We start from the raw sequence: 21,709 nt of genomic DNA, 5'->3' as shown, positions 1-21,709 counted from the left end.
AAATTGAGGATGTCTGCACCCAATTTAGGAGCTGAATTCACAGAAGAGGAGCCTGTTGGAGACTCTGCTTCCCACTCTACTTTAATAAACTCCAGGAAACAACAAATAAGCCTTCAGACTGAGAACAAAATGCTCTGTTGTAAAAAAAAAAAAAAAAGAAAGAAAAAAAAGGCTTAAGGTCTATAAATCTTCAATAGCCACACTGAAAAAGCAAAAGAAATTGAGTATCTATTTTTTTTCATCAATCCTTTAAAGCAAAGTTAAAGGTAAAGTTTCACTTATTTTAAAAGTTTAAAAATGTGATGAGTAATTGCATAAAATGAGACACGATGACTTTGTGCATTAATTTTATGTGGAAGTAGATGGTTTAATGAAGATTGATTCTACATGTTACAGCACTTGCTCTCGCAGATGGTTGAACAACACATTGAAGGGGATATGATGGACCTCTGTTATCGAAAGCATTACTTTTGAGAAATTGGATTTTGTATTCCATCACAGCACATGAAGCTTGCGTAGAGCAATATTCTGAATGCAGCATTTTGGATCAAATGAAGGCTGTACAACCTGTTAATCGACACCCTAGCAGTGATTTCAATAGTCCAATCTGGACAAAACTGGCTTTTATGATACAGAAAAAGGAAAGAAGCCCATGGATTCGTGTCAATACCTTCTTGTTTCTAACCCCTTTTTATACCTCAGATTTACAGCTTGGATTATTACAACAGTGCACCATGTTTAGCGTTATTGCTTTAATAATGCAGCCGCTGCAACTTTTCTCCCTACTGCTTTGGAAGCATAGATTTGTGGTTGTCATGGCAACAACTGAACAGTGCGCTGCTGCTCCATGGTTTGGATGCTGTGTGCTTGTGAGAGTGTAAATGTGTGGTTTTTTGCGCATCCAGGGGGCATGGCGAGCCCCTCCATTACGCTACCCTGCCTCCATCAGTGTTGCAGCACAGGCATGAGAGCCTTTTGGAGGGGGCGGGGTCTGTTTCACTGCAGAGGGATGCTCGTGCTGGACCGACCAGTCTGGAAATCCCTGTTCACAGGCACGTAGCATGAGCATAAACAGACACACACTAACGCTGACTGCAGTCAGACTCCCTCAAGCTTCTAGCATCTGTGCTCCATCCTCCCTCTTCTCTTCTCTCCTATCTGTCCTCTGTCTTCTCTTTTCTTCTTCTCTTCCTCGTAGGCAGTGTGGTTTTTCATCGCTCCATCCACTGACTCACCCAGCTTCCTTATTCTAATACCACACGACCTGGGAACATGTCCTCCAATGTGCCCTCGTCAACCTCAGCTGGGGGCGCTGGGACCAAAAACAAGCCTGTCTCCCCTTATAAGAAGAGGGGCAGCCTGCAATACACAGCCAGCACAGGTGAGTAGAAGGAATCTGGGGAAGGAAAGGGAGGATGAAGAGAGTAAAACTGGAGGAATATTAACTGATCTTTGTATAATGGGGTTAAGCTTTAAAATACGCATTTTTATATAAAATAAGATGTTTATTTGTAGATTATTTAAGTGGATAAATGACAGAAATTCTCATGAAAATAAAAAGTGAAAGTGTATCACTTCGTCTCCGGTAGTCGTTAGTGTAATGCATACCTGTTGATCAGAGAGGTGTAGCATGGACTTCTCACTGTGGAAGACTTTCGGAAATGATACCCTGCAGTTTAATGCGACAGTATTAACTTCATCTCATCCTGTCTTTCTTGGCTTAGTTTTAGAAAGGAAACAACATGCTTTACATATATCCTAAATGGTCATTTGGGTGAGAGTCATCTGTAGCAATGTGAAACTCTTTAGATGTTGCATAACTTGTTTTTGAAAGGCAAAAACTTATATTTTGGCTCAGTGATCAGATTTAGAAATTAGAGGATCAAACATAATGTGGAGACCTGTTGGCTTAAGGAAATTAACATGTTGCTTAAATTGTTGCGATGATGCTGCTTCTTTTGTTTGGTGTGATAGCAACATGTGGCCTGGAGAGAATGTGTATGTTGGTACCTCAGGACTTGATCCCTCAGTGAATGGGAGGATTAGCTTCCAATGAGATGTATTCGTATGTTGGTCAGCTTTTCATCCAAAGTACAAAGAGTTGGTGTCATCTCCTTCACCAGCTACATTTTCTCTGAAATGCAAAACCTGTTTTTTCTTTTTCTCAGTGTTATCATGCAGATGGCGTGATCTAAAACAGGAGCGCGCCACCACTGATGTCTTAACATCCTTATGAAATCATTCTGTGAGGCATGATGTGCTTCATTTAGTTTCATATTCAAGCTTTGATAGTCATCTTTTATCTGGATATTTAAAAACAGAAAGTGTGGTGTGATTGTGTCTGCGCCATTGCAGGTTTCTCACACCAACAGTGATCCTGAATAAATATAATGACAAATTACTTATATATGAAATCTTGATTGAACTTGTATAATATATTCCGTCTGTGGATTTCTAACATGTTTGATTTGCAGAATTCATCTGCTTATTTTCTAAAAATATACACTGCATCTTTAAAAATCTTTCATGCATAGGTCAGATCACTCCAGGGAACTAGCTGTGACATGCTGGGACATTGGAATGATGACCAAAGTAGTCAGGGATTGATGTCAACGCTTACAGTAGTGACAACAGCAAGGGTCTGAATGGTTTACCAGCTTACCAATCATGATGTTTTTAGCCATTACTTACATTCAAAGCTTATCGCTGATGGTGTCATTACAAAAGTTGTTTTCAAGCTAAGAGAAATAATTGCTGAGATGCTATAATGACATTGATTCCCTCCCTTTCTCTGAGAAAGTGCAGACTGTGCAGAGATTCAATTCAAAAGCCTCAGGGTTTCATTTAGAGTTTCTGCTGAAGCATATTAAGACTGCATTCACATTTCATGATGTTAAAGCTTCCAGGAAACTATCTGAGCAAGCAAAGATGACATTTAGGTGACTCATCTCTTTTGTTTTATGCTTTTCACAAGTGCACTCGTCTAGTTAGAGGCAGATTGCACAGTACAGTCTGTGTAAGTAGTAATACATGCAAATAAAGCTGTAGACACACAAAAATGTGATTGTATTATAGTACATGGGCTGTTTGAGTAATTACAATCTATTGAAATGATCATGGAGTCTTTATATTGATTGTTTCTGCTGCAGCAGCTTATAATAGGTTAATCAATTATAAATTATGTGACACCTATCTTTTGCTAGTCTGTTTAACAATTTTTTAAATTGATACTATCACACTCAAGTAGCTTATTAGCCCATTTTAATCGATCGCAGTCAGCAGTCAGCCAGCATAGCAGAGAGGAACTGATGTGGAAAGCAGCAGCCGAATCAAAGTGGCACAAATTGAGTTTTAATCCCTCGACCCCCTCAGCAGAAAATACACTGCCTTGTGTCTATTGGGCAGGGCTTTGCCTTCTCACACAGTTATTATGTGTGAAGTTTTTGGGTATAGTGTGGTCCATATTTACAACATTACTGCAGGGTTTGTGGAGTGAAGCTCAGATGGAGCAGTAATGGATGAATCACTTCTCTGGCTGTGAAAAGGGTAGTTCTGAGATTAGAGACACCCACCTGCCACCCACAATGCCACAATGTACTGTTTGCACTTTTTGCACTTAAATCAATGCCTGTTAATTAACTCAACGTAGCAGTAGATGTTTGTTTAGGCTGGTCATTAGAGAGTATTATGAAATGTGACAGATGTGTGACATCAGTTTAATACGTCAAATACCAACTGCAACCAGTCTGTTGTGGTCTAATAAAGGTCCACATACCTTTTGGTTGTGTCACAAATGATCATCATTACATGTCAACACATGCCATTATCAATACCGTAATGGCCAAAGAGACACCATGTAACAGGAACTTAATCTACTGTAATTACTCTGGCTGCAGTTAATGATTGACTGAAATAGTGGGTCACCCACCCTAACACACCTTCAGCTGGTAATCTTCACTCGGTCACTCCTCGTGTACCTCTACATTTTATGCTGCTCTGATGAAGCAACATCTGTGCTGACAGAGGGCTTTTGGACTCATGCCCTGAGGTGGGGAGGCCACATCTTTGAGGTATTGTTTCTCGTACTTAATGGTAGGGTAATGTGCAGCAGAGGTAGTTGATGCCAACTGATGTCTGCAAAACACTAAGAGAGCGAGTTCTGTCTGGAAAGGTACAGTGATATCTGACATTTCTTGGAAAATTATTATGTTTTTCTTGTTTTAGCATCTAGAAAGTGATTGTTACATCTTTCTGTATGATCAAAGCTTGGCATTTGAAAGTTCCCCTCAGACTAGTGAAAAACTGAATTTAACTATTACAATTCAGCTATAGTTATTTGTGACTTTAAAGATCAAGTCTATTAGGGGTACAGTGATTACTGATAAATGACTTAAAACTAATAATTACCAGCTATGCTTTTTACGTATTCATTTAAGTGGATCCTTTATACTTTATACATCTTCCGTTGTCTTATAAATAAATAAAATAATATATCAGAGTAATAATTCCATTGACATGATTTTTTTTTTTTTACATAAACATCACATTTTCTATTATAAAATATGTTTTTAACAACAATATTAACTAAAGAATACAATTAGACAGACAAACCCACACTGTTTTAAGTGTTAATACATCAGAATAAAAAAATAAATGTATAATACAGTTGAGTGTGTGCAGAAATATGTAAATGTTACAGGTAATTGCTTAATCATGTTTGGGTATATCACTGGCATCAGGAAATTTTCATGAGTAACTAAAGATAGCTGCTATTAAGCCACTTCTAAAAAAATGATAACCGTAGACCTGCCTCTAACATCTCTTTTGGATCCATGATTATTAAGAAAGTAGTACTTAACCTGCTTAATGACTTTATAAATGAAAACAAATGTTTGGATAAACTCTAGTCAGGCTTTCAACCTCATCACAGTACTGAAACAGCTCTGGTTAAAGTATTAAGTGACATTAGGTTACATACTGATTCTTGTCATGTATTAGTTTTGCTGGATTTCAGTGCTGCATTTTGTACTGTAGATCAATGTTTTTCAAACTATTTGGAGCTGAGGCATTTTTTTACTGAAAAAATCACAAGACACACCACAAACCAAAAAAGTAAAAAAGAAATTAAAAAAAGCCTATATCAATAGAATAAAGTCCATTTTGTCAAGATGCCATAGAAATCAGATAAACACAAGAAAAAGGTATTTTATGATCTTCCACTCTACTTTTTAGACTAATTAGGTGATATTGAATAATTTCTTTTGGCACACCTCATGGTCTCTCATATAGTGCCATGGCACAGTGGTTAAAAAACATTGCTGTAGATCACAGAATTCGTTTGCACATGCTAGAAACCCGAGTTGGACTTTCTGAAGTGGTCTTTTACTGGTTCTGGTCCTATTGAGAAGGCTGGATATAATTGGTTACAGTAAGCAGCTATGATTTTGAGCAAGTGACCATAACTTGTGGATTCCCACAGGGGTCAGTCCTTGGACCTCTTATATTCAACCTGTATATGCTCTCTTTGGATCAATTATTACAGAACTTTAATATGAATTTTCACAATTATGCAGACAATACACCACTTTATGTGTCTTTGTCACCAGAACAGACTTACTGTGCCAGTGTTTGGAGCAGATAAACAGTTGATCGATTTTTTTCTTCAATTAAACAAAGACAACGACTCAGGCTCTTAAAACCACCAAACAAGTTTAGAGTGTTGATGGATTCACATCTGGATTTCAGCAGCCACATCAAAGATGTCACTAAGACAGCATTTTACCAACTCTGAAACATCAACAGAATTAAAAGTTTTGTCTCACAAGAAGACCAGTAAAAACTTGTCCATGCATTCATCTCCAGCATACTGGATTATTGTAATGATTTTAACAGGACTTCCTACAAAGTACATTAATTGCAGCTCTTCCTGAATTCTGCTGCTCGAGTTTTCACTAGGACTAAGAGATCTGATTAAATTTTAAACAATTTAAATTTAGTCCAATAATAATAATAATAATAATCCTGATAGTTTACACTTCCTAGAAGGGTTTAGGCCTTGAATACGTCAATGACATGTTCAGAGAACATAAATCTAACAGAGCTCTTAGATCCAAAGACCCAGGTCAGCTAGTCCAGGCCAGAATCCAGACTAAACATGGAGAAACAGCATTTAGCTGTAATCCTGGGAACAAGTGGAACAAACTGGAGATGAGCTTTCACCAAACAGAGACACTTTAAATCCAGATGAAAAGCTTTTCTTTTCTCACGCAGTTATGTATGAAACCTGCATTCATTTTTAAATTATCTTGCTTTTATCATTACCTTGCCTGTATTAAAGGTTTTCAAGTATAACTGAATCTTTCTTGATTAATTAATATGAGTTTACAATTTCTTGTGTAATGCTGAGTTTGACCATCAGAGGGTGCCCGGTGTGAACAGATACAGAATCACTCAGAAGTCATTTTTGTGTTCATTTTAGAGGGGCTTAAAACTAACAAAAACCCTTTGAAAAATCATTCGGAAGAAAATACAAACAGCATTTCAACAGAATAATTATTTATATAATCATAATTGCTGTTACGCCGAGATCTTCTGAACATACCTGTTCAGTTTGTCTTAAGTGTTTTTGAGTCTACTTGCAGAAAAAACGTGCTTTTGCATAACATGATGTCATGAGCATCACAGCAGTGGTGAAAAGCTGGTTTATTGCAACAGAAAATTATCACAGAAATCTCATTTAAAACACTGAAATGTGACAAAATCCTGAACAGTTCTCACCAGCATTGTCATTTCTTAAACAAAACATGAGTTTGCAATAGGATTACAAAGGGCAGTCATTCCTCATTAAATTTAAATGTGATTAAAGAAAAAGTGGTGTACAATTTTCTATATTACTGAGCAAGCTCGGACAGACAATGTAAACACTTACCATAGTGATACTGACTGAGCCAAACGGGCCTATTTTTGTCACTTTTGCTGCTTATAACATGGGAGCCTTCTTTGAAGAAATGATAATGGACATTTTTGGGGCAAGTTTAAAATCCATTGTGGTTTAATTAAAGGCCAGGAGCTGGGTTTAATAAAACACTTATAAATTTTAAAGTTTTTTTAATCTTACCCAATAGAGAAAATGAAGTCCGTATTGAAAAATCTATTTGATAATAAAAAATGTTAACATTTTCCTAACCCAAAAGCTCTGACCATTATTTCAGGGACTAAATGTTAACAAGTTATCCAACAGAAGAGGGATCACGATGGTCATCCCAGACTAATGTGCACCTCAAAGAGACCCACTTGTAGGTTCAGTATATTTCAGTGGGAGATATTATTATGTCAGAATCAAATTGATTATTTTGGCCTACAGTCTGGTTTTAGTTCAATAAACTTTCTGAACATATTACATTAAATTATTATTATTTCAGACTGAAACATGACAAAAAAAAAAAAAAAAAAAAAAAAAAAAAGTTGTTAGAGAAGTATCTGCTGCCAGATTTCTCAACACAACTTTTGAATGTATACCAAGGTTAAAAATAAATAAAAATGACATAAGTAAGAATCCAGATTTCTTTAAGTTTTTACCCAGTCACCTACTTTTAATCTCTAACTACAACTGGAGTATGTTTATGTCCAACTAGATGTAGTCTGGGCTTATATATGTGCTACGGCTATTAGCTGGACTTTATCATCACTATGTTTACATTTTTGAAAACTTGAAATATGCATTTATGTTCCCAAGTAGTAAATATGTGCATATAGGACATAGTATTAGGATAGTGTCTGAATTATGACGAAAGAAAGAAAATATTTAGAAAATAAGCTTAACTAATAGATTTGGAGGATAAACATTTCACTCAAATCAAATTTGGACAAATGATTGAGTGGCTTTGTAATCATGAAGAAGCAAAGAAGAATATTCATATGAGGATTTGTGAATTTTTATATATACTGACAAAGACTTGTTTAATTTTAGCCTATAGAAAATCACACAAAAGAATGGCTCAAAGGAAGGAAAATATGAAGAATCAGGGAGAATGTCAAGATTTTGCAGAGCACTGCAGAGGAATGAAAGTGTAGTATTTTATGCTGCAGTCCAGTTGAAATTAGCGGCATTGTTTATTTGCAGAGGCTCTTTATCATGAACAAATTACTATTCACTGCAGTGCTGTTCATGCTATTCATTGCTCTACTATGTCAAACAGGGAGGGAAACATGGCTAAAGAAAACTGTGCACCCAGAAATACAATAAAGAATTGTATCTTGTGTATTAAACATTTATTCTCTGAAATCAGGTCATAGGGTTTCAACAGTTTATTGTGTTTTGTTTTTTGGTTTTGTTTTTCTCCCTCTGGACACACACAAACACAGGTCTGTGTTTAAAGTATGAGAAAGCCTGTTCCAGAAAGTACTACATCAACCATACTGGGTACAATAAGCTGGCCCCTTAATTTCATTCATGTGAGAAGAGATGGAGGCATGGTCTAATGTTTCAGACAGTGACTATTCAGCCAAAAAAATATATATATATAAACAGGGGGGGAAAGAAGAAATGAAATTTTAAACCTTACTACTGAAACAGCACCATTTTATTTACACACACTCAGATGGGACAAAAACATTCAGAACACATGGTCCCTTTAGCAAAACACAGCACAGACGATGAAGCAGAGAAGAGGGGGGTGCTGTTCAGAATATGCAGTGTGGGAGAATCCATATCCTCTGGTGATGCATGTTGTCCATCCCCTGCTTCTTTAACCTCCCGTGGTACATTCCAGATAGATGTCAGAGGCATTTAAATGAGGAAGATCAGCTCCAGAGGCAGCTAGTGTAACGACAGCTGGCCTGAACCAGAGGCAGACAGAGCAGAGGGGGGATGTGAGGGGGAGTTCATGGATGTGCCGGACCAGCTCTGTGTATGTATGACAGGGACAGATTAAGTATGAAAGAAGAGAGGACTGTTTGTCTCTGAGTGTTTTGATGTGCAAGCATATGAGTGTGAGTGTGCGTGTGTGTTTATGTTCAACAAATTTTAATACGGGCAATTTGAAGTATTTCTTTCTTGTTTCTCTTCATCCTTCCCTCCCCTCCATTGTGTTTAACGCATCTTGAAAGGACAGCAGTTGCCATCCTGGGTCATTTGCTGTTCGGCATGCTCCATCTCCCTGCTAGGACACCGTCTCTTTCCCTCTCTCTGTCTGTCTGTCCTCCCTCGGCCCTGCTAGCTGCTGGTAAACTCAGGCTCTGAGGAGATAGGTACGCTCCACTACCCTCATCCCTCACAAAAAAAGCACAAATAATCCTCTCCACCTTTTTTCCCCCTCTTTCCAATCTTTGCCACTCTCCTTTGCTGGTCCCTTGATGGCTATATGTAACAGCCCTGAGCAGTGATGGCTTTGGTGTGCTGAGAAGAAACTGATTGCCCCACTAACTTACTTTCTTGTGCCTTTTGTTGATGTAAAGTAGAAGCTCTGAACGATAAAATGTGACATATATTTCGTCACACATCTTGAGGGATGGCATTTGTTTTCATATAGAGCCAGCGAGAGAAGCTAGAGGAAGAAGCAGAGGAGGGGTGTTACATTGTCTCTGCTCCGCAAGGGTCTTTGTATTTTTGATAAGACAATCAAGTGGTCAAATTATGTGTTTGTTATATTAAAATAAAGTTCTTGCTGATCTAAACTCCCTGACATGACAACCAGTAATTTATAGACCTGCCAATTTATGCAAGTTAGATTGCATAAAAGTGAATCTTGTACCCTGTATGGAGAATTTAGAGGAATATGAAGTACTGATACAAAGTATTTGTTTGGAAAGTTTTTAACAGTTTTATTTAGCATAGATTTATGTGTGACTTTTAAAAACCTTTGTTCCTCATCTAGGATTTGATAAATATTGGTTTTTTTTTTGTTTTGTTTTTTTTAACAAAACTGGTCTTTGATTTAATTCATTGTTCCTTTGTAATCCTGTCTTCTCAGCAGCATCAGATATGCACTGTGAAAACATTCAACTTTCTCTGTGAGACGTTTGCCACAGAAAAGAGGAGTCACAAGGATCTTTTCTTTTGTTTGATGGCATCAGTGTAGTCAGTGGGAGCAGGTAGACAGTGGTTACATGGTCTGACTTCTGGCTGAAGCCCAGAGACAACATGATGGGCTAAAACATAGTAAATGTTGAAATATACTCATCAGTCGTGTATCCATGATGTTTTTAGTTTGAGGAGTTAAAAAAGAAAAGAACAACAACAAAAATGACAGATGGCTTGTGGATGAATTTCCACAGGATGTATCTTGACCCCTGACTTCTGGTTCCACACACACACTCCACATCCTATTTGATCTTCTGGTCTGAGTTAGAGTGTTATTACGACTCTCCATACTCTGCATTGATATTAAAAAAAATGCATGTGGTGGAATTACTTGACCTTATTGTGAGGCTCAGCAGTGACATGGAGCAATAAACCATGGAAGACTGTGCAAGCCTTTTATTCAACATGTTTACAGCCTGGGGATGCTTTAGAGTTAGCCCTGTGTGTCATGCAGCAACAGTAATGCAAGACCCTTGTGTTATGACATTCTTAGATCAATGAAAGCTTCATTCAGCCAGATTATGTCCAAGTGAAACGTTGATGGCTTTAATTTCTGAGTGGCTGCCCTCCAACTGCTGGGGGATGAGTTGTTATGTAACTATAGATGCTGCTGATCCAAATATAGCAGCCATTAGGGGATTAGCTCCAGGTCTGGAAGAGCTTGGCTGGGCTTGGCCTTGCTGTGGCCCATCATGGATGTCTTTTGCTGCCGGTTATCTCCTGTTCTCCACACTAGTGTCCCCCATCATCAAAAGTTTTATATGAGGCAAGCTGACAGAGGATATAACATCTTCACTAGCTGTTAACATTACACAGATGCACTCCTTCCTGTACTGTTTGTGATTTAAGGGCAGTTTAACATCACAGCATGTGATCTTTGTATCCACTTAGACTTGATTTGTAGAAAACAAAGTTTGTTCCTTTATATTATACTGATGTATTTTTATAAATTGTTTGCAATATGTTTTCAGTCATGAAAAGTTTGTTGGCGACACAAAATGTGTTTTTCTTATCAATATTTCGATCCCAGATGCAACCATTATTATTTCCATAAGCATTTAGTTTGCAGATTACTTTCTCAGTGACTTAATTTCCCTTGGTTTGCAAAGCTTGAACTGTAAAATGTCAGATTTTTGTTGAGATGATGGATTCGAAGGGTTGATTTCCTTAATTTCATTATAATTCATGCAACCTTTTAGCTTACACAGAATTCAGCTAAATACAAGCACAGTTCAATATTTATATGCAGAAAGAGTTTGTTTCCCTCTGTGCTCTATTCTCAGACTGTCAACAAATGTGATCTTTATAGAGTGGGATGTGTTGATTGGACAATGTAAGGGAAAAGGGGATGACGTGTGGTGATGTGTGGACTCGACGGTCCACTGATTTCTTTTCAAAACAGCCATTCTATGTATCACCAAGAGTTTGTATACATCCTGATGAAAACCAATGTAAAGTCACTTGCAGCCCAGAAACTTGGTGTATCAGGCTGCGTTTCTATCCCTCTGAGCCAAAATAAAACTCAGTCAGAGTGTGTTAGATGAATCAGTTTCCAGTCGTGATATGATGTATCATAGACTCTTCAACCTTCCTGTTAGTATGTTCTATGAATACTGGGGAGCATCAGTCCCACTGACATTCTAGCATCCACAGAATGAAATATTTAGCAGGATGATGAATATTTCAGTGACAGGTGCATAGTTTCAAGGGAAAGATTGATATCTATCCTAAACACCTTGGGAAACACAAGCATTATCCCCATAAACAGCACACTGGCAAATGCTTTAACTTTGGTTTTTCATTCCCTTGACATCTTTTTCTGCATGCATCCACTCACTGCCATCCTTGTCACAAGTAATATTATTTCTTTTTTTTTTCAAGGACTGTCCTTGGTTTTCCCTACTCATCTGTCTATTAGTTGGACTTGCAGTGGCAACAGTGGGTTGTGGTTGTCAGCTCGGGCCTCCACTGGTCTGTGAGAAGACCCACCAAAAGGCTGACTGAACTTTCGCAACTGACTTATGATCACATCATAACACTTAACCCTAAGCTGAACAAAAGAAAATGTCTATTTTCATCAAAGTGAAAAGCTCAGTTAATACAATGTAACTGTTTCAAGTAAAACTGATTTGTTATCCTTCATGTGAGCAGCCACAGTGTCACAAAGTTCAGCTTAACAGCAGCTATGATGTTAAATTAAAGTGATCTAAAAACACTGAATTAAATTTGTTGCTGTCTGAATGCAAATATTTCAGAAATACAGCTTCTCTCACTGCTAACTAGGAGCACTGTTTTCAGAACAGGGGATTTTTCACCCTGATGTCTTGATAAAATGTTTTTGTGTCAACCAACATGATTTCTACAAGGATTTATTATAGCAGGACATCTGCTTTGTCCAACTTGATTTCGCTCTCTGCCTGTTAGATCTACTTGTCAATGTAAACAATGTGTGTGTCCAACAAGTTTCGTGCCTTCATCCCAGTGGGCTGGACTCAGCAGGTAGTAATCTGGAAAGGGTTTGGGACAGGAGATTAATCAGCATTACAGTCACCATGGTACTTAAACCCAATCCTCTCCATCTTTGAAATGTGAACTTTATCACCTCCTAAATGTGATGCAGCCATCATTTTATGATTTACTAAATGAAGTGACATGTTCCTCCATGAAGTTATCTTTGGTCGAATAGCATGAAATACAACAACAGATGAAAACTTTCATCACTATTTCACTCTATTATCACTATTAGCTCAGAGATTGTTTTAAAGTTTCCGGTGGCGAGACTTCATGATCAAAAGTTGAATTAAAGACCATTAACAGGTAGATTTCAGTCCTTAGCAGAAACCAGGAACCTCAATTCAATTCAATTCAGCTTTATTTGTCTCGCGCCACTTCACAAAAATGTTGTCACAGAGTACTTTACATACATGAATCAACATACACATCATTTCGAGCCAATTCATACATATCCTATAATAGAAACCAACTGATTGCATCGAGTCATGGCTTCGATCCAATCCCCCATCCTGCATGCACCCGGCGACAGTGGGAAGGAAAAAACTCGCCTTTAACAGGAAGAAAACCTCCGGCAGAACCCGGCTCAGGGAGGGCAGCCATCTGCCTCGACTGGTTGGGGTGGAGACGACAGGAAAGATAGAACAACATGTACAACTGCACTTATTCAGGAAGACCTGCGGAAAAAAGGAGAAATAAGTTAGAGACTGCAATATTGGCATATATTTATACATTAATATATTAGAGAAATAGAGCAAGGTACATCTCAGTGCATCAGGTAACATCCTCATTGTTACATAAGTAACGGTTGGCTAGACTACCCATAAGGATAAGAGCAATGAGCATAACCTGGACAGAACCTCAAAGAACATGTTGCTGATTTATACTGGTTAAATCAGTTAATAGACTGAAGATGGAACTGAGCTGAGGACAAAATCACAGATTAACTTGTACGTGATTTGAGATATGATGCATTCACTTACTTATGTAATGAAATGACACCAGCCATGTCAGTAAACAACAAACAGCCTTTGTTTAATATTACCTACAACACATTTACAAAAATAGACATGAAAACAATTTAATGCTTCCAAACAACCAATTCTTTCTCTCTTTTTATTTGCAGTTGATCTTCGTGGTCCACGCCGCCTCCTTACTTCCCAGCATTCCTTGCCTGGGATCCCAGTGGCCTTGAAACAATCCATTGATCTGCGCACTTCCATGGATGGGAAATACAAGGAGATTGCTGAGGTCAGAAGTCATTGTGTTGCATTAAAAAACTTCAATGCATTCTAAACTCACTGGTTGCTTATACATATAAGTACATGTCCATGTACCACTTACAATTTACATGCAGTTTTATATTGCGTGTGTCTGTGTGAAGGAACTGTTCTCCCGCAGCCTGGCTGAGAGCGAGATGCGGAGTGCCCCCTATGAATTTCCTGAGGACAGTCCCATCGAACAGCTGGAGGAGAAACGTCATCGTCTTGAGCGACAGATCAGCCAAGATGTCAAGTGAGTAACAGAAAGAAAGGAGACAGGCAGGTGATGCAGGAAAGCGTAGAATAGTATTTGTAGCCGGACTGATAATCCCAGAATGAGTTCAGCTTCTCTGTCCTCAGGTTTGAACCTGACATCCTCCTGCGAGCCAAACAGGAGTTCATGAAAACTGACAGTGCCACTGATCTTGAGTGAGTCAACTGTGACATCATTAGCCACAAAATGTAAAATGGTGGAAAAGTGATTCATAATATGCTCATTGATCTGTGATAAGATTCATGAAGGAACAAAGCCAGGCTCATGATCAGCAGGAAAGAGAACCAGTTCCAGAGAGAGAGTACCAACGAGTCACTATTTCTGGAGAAGAAAAATGTGGGGTAAGGCAGAGTAATCTTGCAGGGAAAAAGATTTTTTTGTCACCATATTTATCCCTTTCTGTTTTGTTGTTCTGTTCAGGTTCCATTCACCGATCTGTTGGATGCTGCTAAGTGTGTGGTGAAGGCTTTGTTCATCAGAGAAAAGTACATGGGCCTGTCACTGCAGAGCTTCTGCAGGACTACTGCTCGGTACCTGCAGGAGCTGAGTGAGAGACCTCTGGATTTAGATATCTACGAAGAGGAGATCCCAGAGGCCACAGTTACTGCAAGTAAGAATGGACTGATTTCTATTATCAATCACTATGATGTTACATCCATATGGATGTTACTTTGGCAAGTTAAAGTGAATCAGAGGATTAAAAGCTTGACCTGACCTCCATGCTCTCCACATTATAGCTTGGTTTGTCATTCAAAGGATACCCCACAACAAGTTCAGTTCAACTGCACCCCACTCTCTAATGCACAGGACCTAAAACATCTTCTGCCAACGTCCTGATGTCTCAACAGGACACCTCCGGAAGACTTGTGCCAATGTTCAGATTTCTCAGAGTAGTCTTAGGGAGGCAACACAAGCCTAAACAACAATAGTGGGTGATTTTGGTACAGCAGGAGTGGCTAACTGCGGTCCTCCAGCGCTGCAGTCCTGCATACTGAGAGTTTCCCTGCTGCAACACACCTGACACACATCAGACTTAATTAGCAGACTTGTGCAGAACTTCACATCAAACTTTGACATCAAACTCTGCATTAATCTGCTAATTATCCATTGATCTGAATCAGGTGTGTTGCAGCAGGGAAACTCCTAACACTTGAATGCCTGCAGCCCTCAAGGACCAGAGTTGTCCACCGCTGCTCTAGAGGCTATTTTGCATGTCTTGAACAAAGAATAACCTACTTCCTTGCATTCCCCAAATTTGACCAATTAACTGAGAGTAAACTGGGTCTGTCAGGAGGGCTTGCCTTAAAGGAACAGATTCTACAACTAAACATTTCATCACAATGATGATAGAGGTTCTGCAATAATCTAGAGCAGAGGTATATAAACTAGATCCTCAAGTTGAGATACATGGAAAACCTGCAGGATTGAGGACCAGAGGTGGACACCCCTAAACTAGAGCATGTGAATAAAACCTGTTTGTTTGTTTTGTTTTGTTTTTTTGTAACTTTAAAGCACATAAGACTAATCTGGCAAACTTTCCTGTAGAAATAAGAATTAGTATACTGGCAAAGCACTCTATGGGTTCTTTAACAGAATTAGTAATCTTATAATGCATGTAGTGTTATGGATAGCATTCACACAATATGATTCCAGGCTGGTCGCACCCACTGATTCCACAATCTGTTTTATACACCCTGAACATGCTGTCATGATGTGTAGGCCGTTCAAGGCAGAGCTTCAGCAGCATGTGCCTGCTCACTTTGTTCAAAGCTGTGACTCAGTTCAACACTCCTTCTTCTTTCAGATGCCACAGTGCACCCACCTGTTTCTAAAACACACCCGTATGAGAATCAGGACCCTGCCAGCATGCCACCTGATGTGGGTTATGGTTGTAGGATGGTGGATGGCGTCATGCATGTGTACACAACGAGGAACAATATGGAAAAGTAAGATATTGAGAACAAATTTCTTGGTGCACACATGCTTTATCTTTAGTGTCTTTTAATTGTGGTGGTGCCAACAGGAGCACAGAGCTGGATCTGCCATACCCAGACCTGCAGGAGTACATAGCTGATATGAACGTCATGATGGCGCTCATTATCAATGGCCCAGTGTAAGCTCCATTTTTTAAATAGATTCTACATACATTACTTGATTCTTTTGTAGAGACTTTAGAGTGAAAAAAAGTTTCAGACCCAAACTGATGTTTTGATTTGTTTGTCTACCTTTGCCACAGAAAGTCCTTCTGCTATCGCCGTTTGCAATACCTCAGCTCCAAATTCCAGATGCACATTTTGCTGAATGAGATGAAGGAGCTGGCAGCACAAAAAAAAGTCCCACACCGAGATTTTTATAATATCCGTAAGGTGAACTTGAAGGCTTTTTATGCTTCACCCAATCATAGGTATTTATTGCAATCCAAAACCAAGACTCTAGGATACATTTTATCTCTTATTTGTTTGTGCTGTTTTTCAGGTTGACACGCACATTCATGCTTCATCATGCATGAATCAGAAGCACCTCCTACGATTTATCAAAAGAGCCATGAAGAAGTATCCTAAAGAGATTGTGCATGTGGAGAGGGGCAAAGGTCAGACACTCATGGAGGTCTTTGAGAGTATGAACCTGACAGCCTTTGACTTGAGTGTTGATACTCTGGACATGCACGCAGTGAGTAATACTCTTCAACCTCAGTCACAGTGTGGAAAATGAATGCATATGCATTGTCAAGAAAAGAGAGCACAAATGTTTCAATTATTTTTCCAGGATCGTAACACTTTCCATCGATTTGACAAGTTCAATGCCAAATACAATCCCATTGGTGAATCCATCCTGAGAGAAATCTTCATTAAAACAGACAACTACATCGAGGGGAAATACTTTGGTCACATTATTAAGGTGCTCACCGAATTCACAATCACTTACATATTAGTAACACCTTTTATAATAAAACCTTAGATTGATTATATGAGCCCTTGGTGCCCTCTACTGACTGTTTTGGTTTCTGCTTTTCAGGAGGTGATGGCTGACCTGGAGGAGAGCAAGTACCAGAACGTGGAGCTCAGGCTGTCAATCTATGGGCGCTCCAGAGATGAGTGGGACAAACTAGCCAAGTGGGCTGTCACACATCAAGTGTATTCTGACAATGTGCGCTGGCTTGTTCAAGTACCACGTCTCTTGTGAGTTTACTAAATGCAAATACTCAAAAATGTTGTATCCAAATGCAGAATTGGGCCTCTTATACTCTGCTGTGCACAGTTATACAATTCAGTCTTATAACTGAATTGTAAAATTATAACTAAAGAGTATTTTGTTGCACTAGTGAATTGTACTGCAGACATGAACAGTATGGACAGCATTTAGTTGGCATGTAACCATCTTGGTGGCAGGTAAGACATCTCTGCAGGAATTGTCAACAGTAACAGAAAACTGTTTAATAATCAGTCTATATTATTGTCACATGACACTTGCTATCGCACTATTACCTGTGGTCTGGTTTTACAAACAAAAGTCATAATCATATGAAGCAAAAACTGTCATGGATTGACCATATCAGGTTTATGCCATGCTCTCGTGGAAGTGAATCCAGATCAAATGTCAAATTCCTTTACCTTGGATGATCCTAACAAACATAACTACAATTTGAAATGAACCTACAGTGGGTAAAATTTTGACAGTTGCATCATGAAGAGAAAAAATGCTCTTCTCTCTGTGAGAGAAAGCATTGTCTTGCTTTTAATGGCGGTGCTTTATTGACAGTGTGTTTGTAATTCTACATTAATGGAACGATATTTCTATATTTAAACATTTTATTCAGTAAGATTGAACTAGTTTTTCTTAAATCTGTATCCCTGACAGGCACTCCAGTGACTGAAGGTTTTAGAATCTGTTTACATTATTGAAATTTAGATCAACCATGGATTATTTAATTAATAAAACCATTATTATCTAACATTTATCTCCTTTATTTGCTTTTATCTTCACTTCAAAGTGATGTTTACCACACGAAGAAACAACTGTCTAACTTCCAGGAGATGCTGGAGAATATCTTCATGCCTCTGTTTGAGGTTACAGTCAATCCCAGCAGCCACCCGGAGCTGCACCTCTTCCTTCAGCACGTATGACATGTTAACAGTAGATACACGTCTGATCGTTCAGATGATCCATCAGTCCTCAGTGGGTTTTATGGATCTGTCTTTGTTCCTCTCACAGGTTGTTGGTTTTGACAGTGTGGATGATGAATCAAAACCAGAGCAACATATCTTCAACCTGGATAGTCCGCTGCCAGTTAACTGGACAGAGGAGGACAACCCACCCTACTCTTACTACCTCTATTATATGTATGCAAACATGACCGTGCTGAACAACCTGCGCAGGTACTTCAACTTCACCTCAGTTAGTCTGGCTGACATTTCCTGCCTTTTTGCTCATAACGGCTATCTGTACCATGAGGTTTAAGCAACATTTTACAAGAAAGAAAGCAGTCTTTTGGAGGTTATTTTTTGGCTGGAGTCAAGGTGAAGTTTGCATCACCAAACAAGAAAAATTTAAGCCAAAGATGTTGACCTGAAATCTCTCATATTTTTAAATTATTTTTAGCTTTTTTTTTTTTACTCCTACAGTATATTTAGCACTCTAGATTACAGTTTAATTTCTTTTATTTCTGTTTTCAGTTTCAAAGTTTAATTAAAAAAAGAACAAAATAACAACTATTTGGATTTTCAGCCCAGAAAATACGTTCTTAGCTGGGATCTCTCACTTTGGTGATTCAGTGGAGTGCTGCAGTGGGTGTTCATTGTACGCAGACTGAGCTCAAACAAAGCTAAAGTCAACCTCCCACAATCTGTGTCTCTTCTCTTTCCAGGCAGCGGGGGTTTCATACACTCGTCCTACGTCCTCATTGTGGGGAGGCTGGGCCAATCCATCACTTGGTGTCTGGTTTCATGCTGTCAGAGAATATCTCCCATGGGCTATTGCTCAGAAAGGTCTGATACCAACACCAAGACCACACACACACACAGAGGAGAGGTTCTCCAGAATTTTTGAGGATATCATGAATTTTTCAGACTGCAACTCAAACAGATAATATGACTTTTTGCTTCTTTAAAAAACTGTAGGAAAATCAGGGCTGTTATGTATTACTCTAACACACTGCTTTGTTGTTAAACATTTTTCCCAGGCTCCTGTGCTTCAGTACCTGTACTACTTGGCTCAGATTGGCATCGCCATGTCTCCTCTCAGCAATAACAGCCTGTTTCTCAGTTACCATCGTAACCCTCTCCCAGAGTACCTCTCCAGAGGGCTCATGGTCTCTCTGTCTACAGACGACCCTCTGCAGTTTCACTTCACCAAGGTCAGCCAAACAGTAGTAACACACGTAGTAACACACAGCCTAAACATCCAGCTTCCCTGCACTTCATGTACAGTTATTAGGATAATAAATATGCTGATATAATTATCATTCCACCTTTTCACTTAATGTAGATTTGTATAATGATTGAAGGCTTTGGGTAAAATATTCCCAAAAGGACATTATACTGGCAATGAATGGTCAACAGTTGTAAAATGGATATTAGACAGATGCTTGATATATGATTAACATTTATTATTCTGTTGCAACACTGTTGTTAACATGGCCTCTGAAGATACAACTACTGTAGAAAATTAGTAATTGTTTGGCTGAGGACTTATGAGAAACAAGAAACATAAAGATACTCAAGCCCCATGCTGTTCTGGAACATATAGAATAAGAGGAATAACATTTAGTCATATGGCAGACTGGTTCAGAGTTGAAAAACTAATACCTGTTTTTGTAAGGTGCTGTCTTCAGGCAGTTGTTGAAGAAGGCAGACTCAAGACAACCATCATGTTTATGCAAGATAATGCTGCATTACATGTATCCAGGCATTCAGCTGTTGTCCCTGTCTGCTAGTATATTTAACATGGTGACCTGGCTGCCTGAGCCATCTGACTCAACAAACCTTATCCTGAAAAAATTTATTTATTTTAATAATCTTAGTTGTTTTTGTTTTTTTTTGTTTTTTTTTTTTTTAATCAAAAATATTTAGGTGAGTTTTGCCTTTGAGCTTTCCTCAAACTGAATCCCCTCTGACCTTCAAGGCCAAAGATTATTTAACATTTGGTTGTGTTTGAGCAGATTTGAAGCTGTGAAAGTAATTCATGAAAAAAGAAAAAACTTAAAAAATATTTACATATTACGGTGTTTTGCTGTTCTTTTTTTATTTATTTATTTTTATTTATTTATTTTTATGGGAACTGTTTTTTTGGCCATGAAGGCCACCTAAGGTTCCAAAATGCATCAGCATAATTTTAAAAACTTCATAAAAAAAAAAAAAATGTATTCAAATAAATTGACTAAAATTAAGTTATTGCAAAATTTCATGCCAGTAGCTGCAAAACGGTCAAAATGATCACAGAGTAAATAAAAACAAAGAAAAAAAAAAAAAGAGGATTGAAAATTGACAAAAATGCCTAAGGAGGGCATAGGAGTTAAATGCCACAACAGGTCATCTCTGTTTTACCTGCATGTGTTCTGGTGTGTAGGAGCCCTTGATGGAAGAGTATAGCATCGCTGCTCAAGTGTGGAAACTGAGCTCCTGTGACATGTGTGAGCTGGCCAGAAACAGCGTGCTGATGAGTGGATTCTCTCACAAGGTATTAATTATCCTTATATAAGATTTAAAAGTATGCAAATTGGCTGTGTATCGTTTGGCAGGTAGCATAATCTCACTCCAACTCTCTGCAGGTGAAGAGCTACTGGCTTGGTCCAAACTATATTAAAGAAGGACAAGAGAGCAATGACATCAGGCGCACCAATGTTCCTGACATCCGCGTAGCGTACCGCTATGAGACCATGTGTGAAGAGCTGAATTTAATCACACAGGCCATTCGCACTGATGAGCTGGAGACCATCGAGGAGGAGGGATCTCTAAGTATGGGAGCCATGCAGGCAGAGAAGTGAACATGAAGCTCCCTGCAAACAGAATACTCCCCGCACTCTACGTTTCCATGGCTGGATGTTGTACATATCTGCACACAAAAATATCACACCTGTGGAATGAGAACAGCTTCATGATAACATTAATATGAGAGCTGCTTCGGAGAGGTCCTCCAACCTGTGTATCCAGGTGTTTGCTCCGTTTAGTTTCCTGAAGTCATCCTTTATTTCACTTATCTCAGAGTTTCATATTGTCTCATGGTTTGTGACCACATCTAGTCTACAATTCTGCACAATTTCTGCAATCCCTGTACCAAGCCTTGGCTATTGTTCATATTCAGAAGTTAACTAAATAAAAATGGATAAATCCCTTTGATCCAAGGTGTCTAATTAGATAGAAAATCTTGAATAAATTTGGAAAGAAAGAAGTTGGAACTCAGCACTGAGAACACTGGGATCAAGTTTCTGGCAGCTTTTGTTGCAATTAACTTCACATTAGTTTAGGTTAAATTCTCGTATTTATAAACACCTCATGTCAAAATTACTTGTATGGCATTTTTAAAAAGCAAAATAATAACACAAAAGTATGTTTTTAACGTGTTAGAACATTCAGTTCTTTACTT

The 21,709-nt window shown here is 38.6% G+C and overlaps 1 protein-coding gene across 2 annotated transcripts; it reads left to right on the top strand.

The window, feature by feature from the left end:
* Positions 1-1,272: 1,272 nt before the first annotated feature.
* On the top strand, positions 1,273-21,110 carry ampd2b (adenosine monophosphate deaminase 2b; the record flags this gene model as incomplete). Of its 2 annotated transcripts, XM_079239749.1 has the most annotated exons (18): positions 1,273-1,381; positions 13,719-13,843; positions 13,977-14,107; positions 14,215-14,283; positions 14,367-14,469; positions 14,549-14,738; positions 15,933-16,074; positions 16,152-16,241; positions 16,365-16,494; positions 16,604-16,798; positions 16,895-17,026; positions 17,144-17,307; positions 18,120-18,246; positions 18,341-18,504; positions 18,993-19,113; positions 19,308-19,481; positions 20,693-20,803; positions 20,895-21,110. In XM_079239749.1, the coding sequence occupies 18 exons, from the start codon at positions 1,273-1,275 to the stop codon at positions 21,108-21,110; spliced, it is 2,493 nt and encodes an 830-aa protein (XP_079095875.1). The 2 variants fall into 2 exon arrangements, with proteins under 2 accessions (XP_079095875.1, XP_079095876.1); XM_079239750.1 differs by lacking the exon at positions 1,273-1,381 and having other exon boundaries at positions 13,799-13,843; positions 14,549-14,793; positions 15,910-16,074.
* Positions 21,111-21,709: the final 599 nt, after the last annotated feature.

The sequence above is a fragment of the Telmatherina bonti genome (genome assembly GCF_933228915.1).
Source record: "Telmatherina bonti genome assembly, chromosome: 4".
Taxonomy (NCBI): domain Eukaryota; kingdom Metazoa; phylum Chordata; class Actinopteri; order Atheriniformes; family Telmatherinidae; genus Telmatherina; species Telmatherina bonti.
Note: the sequence above shows the minus strand (reverse complement) of the source record. Positions and strands in the feature narration are given on the sequence as shown.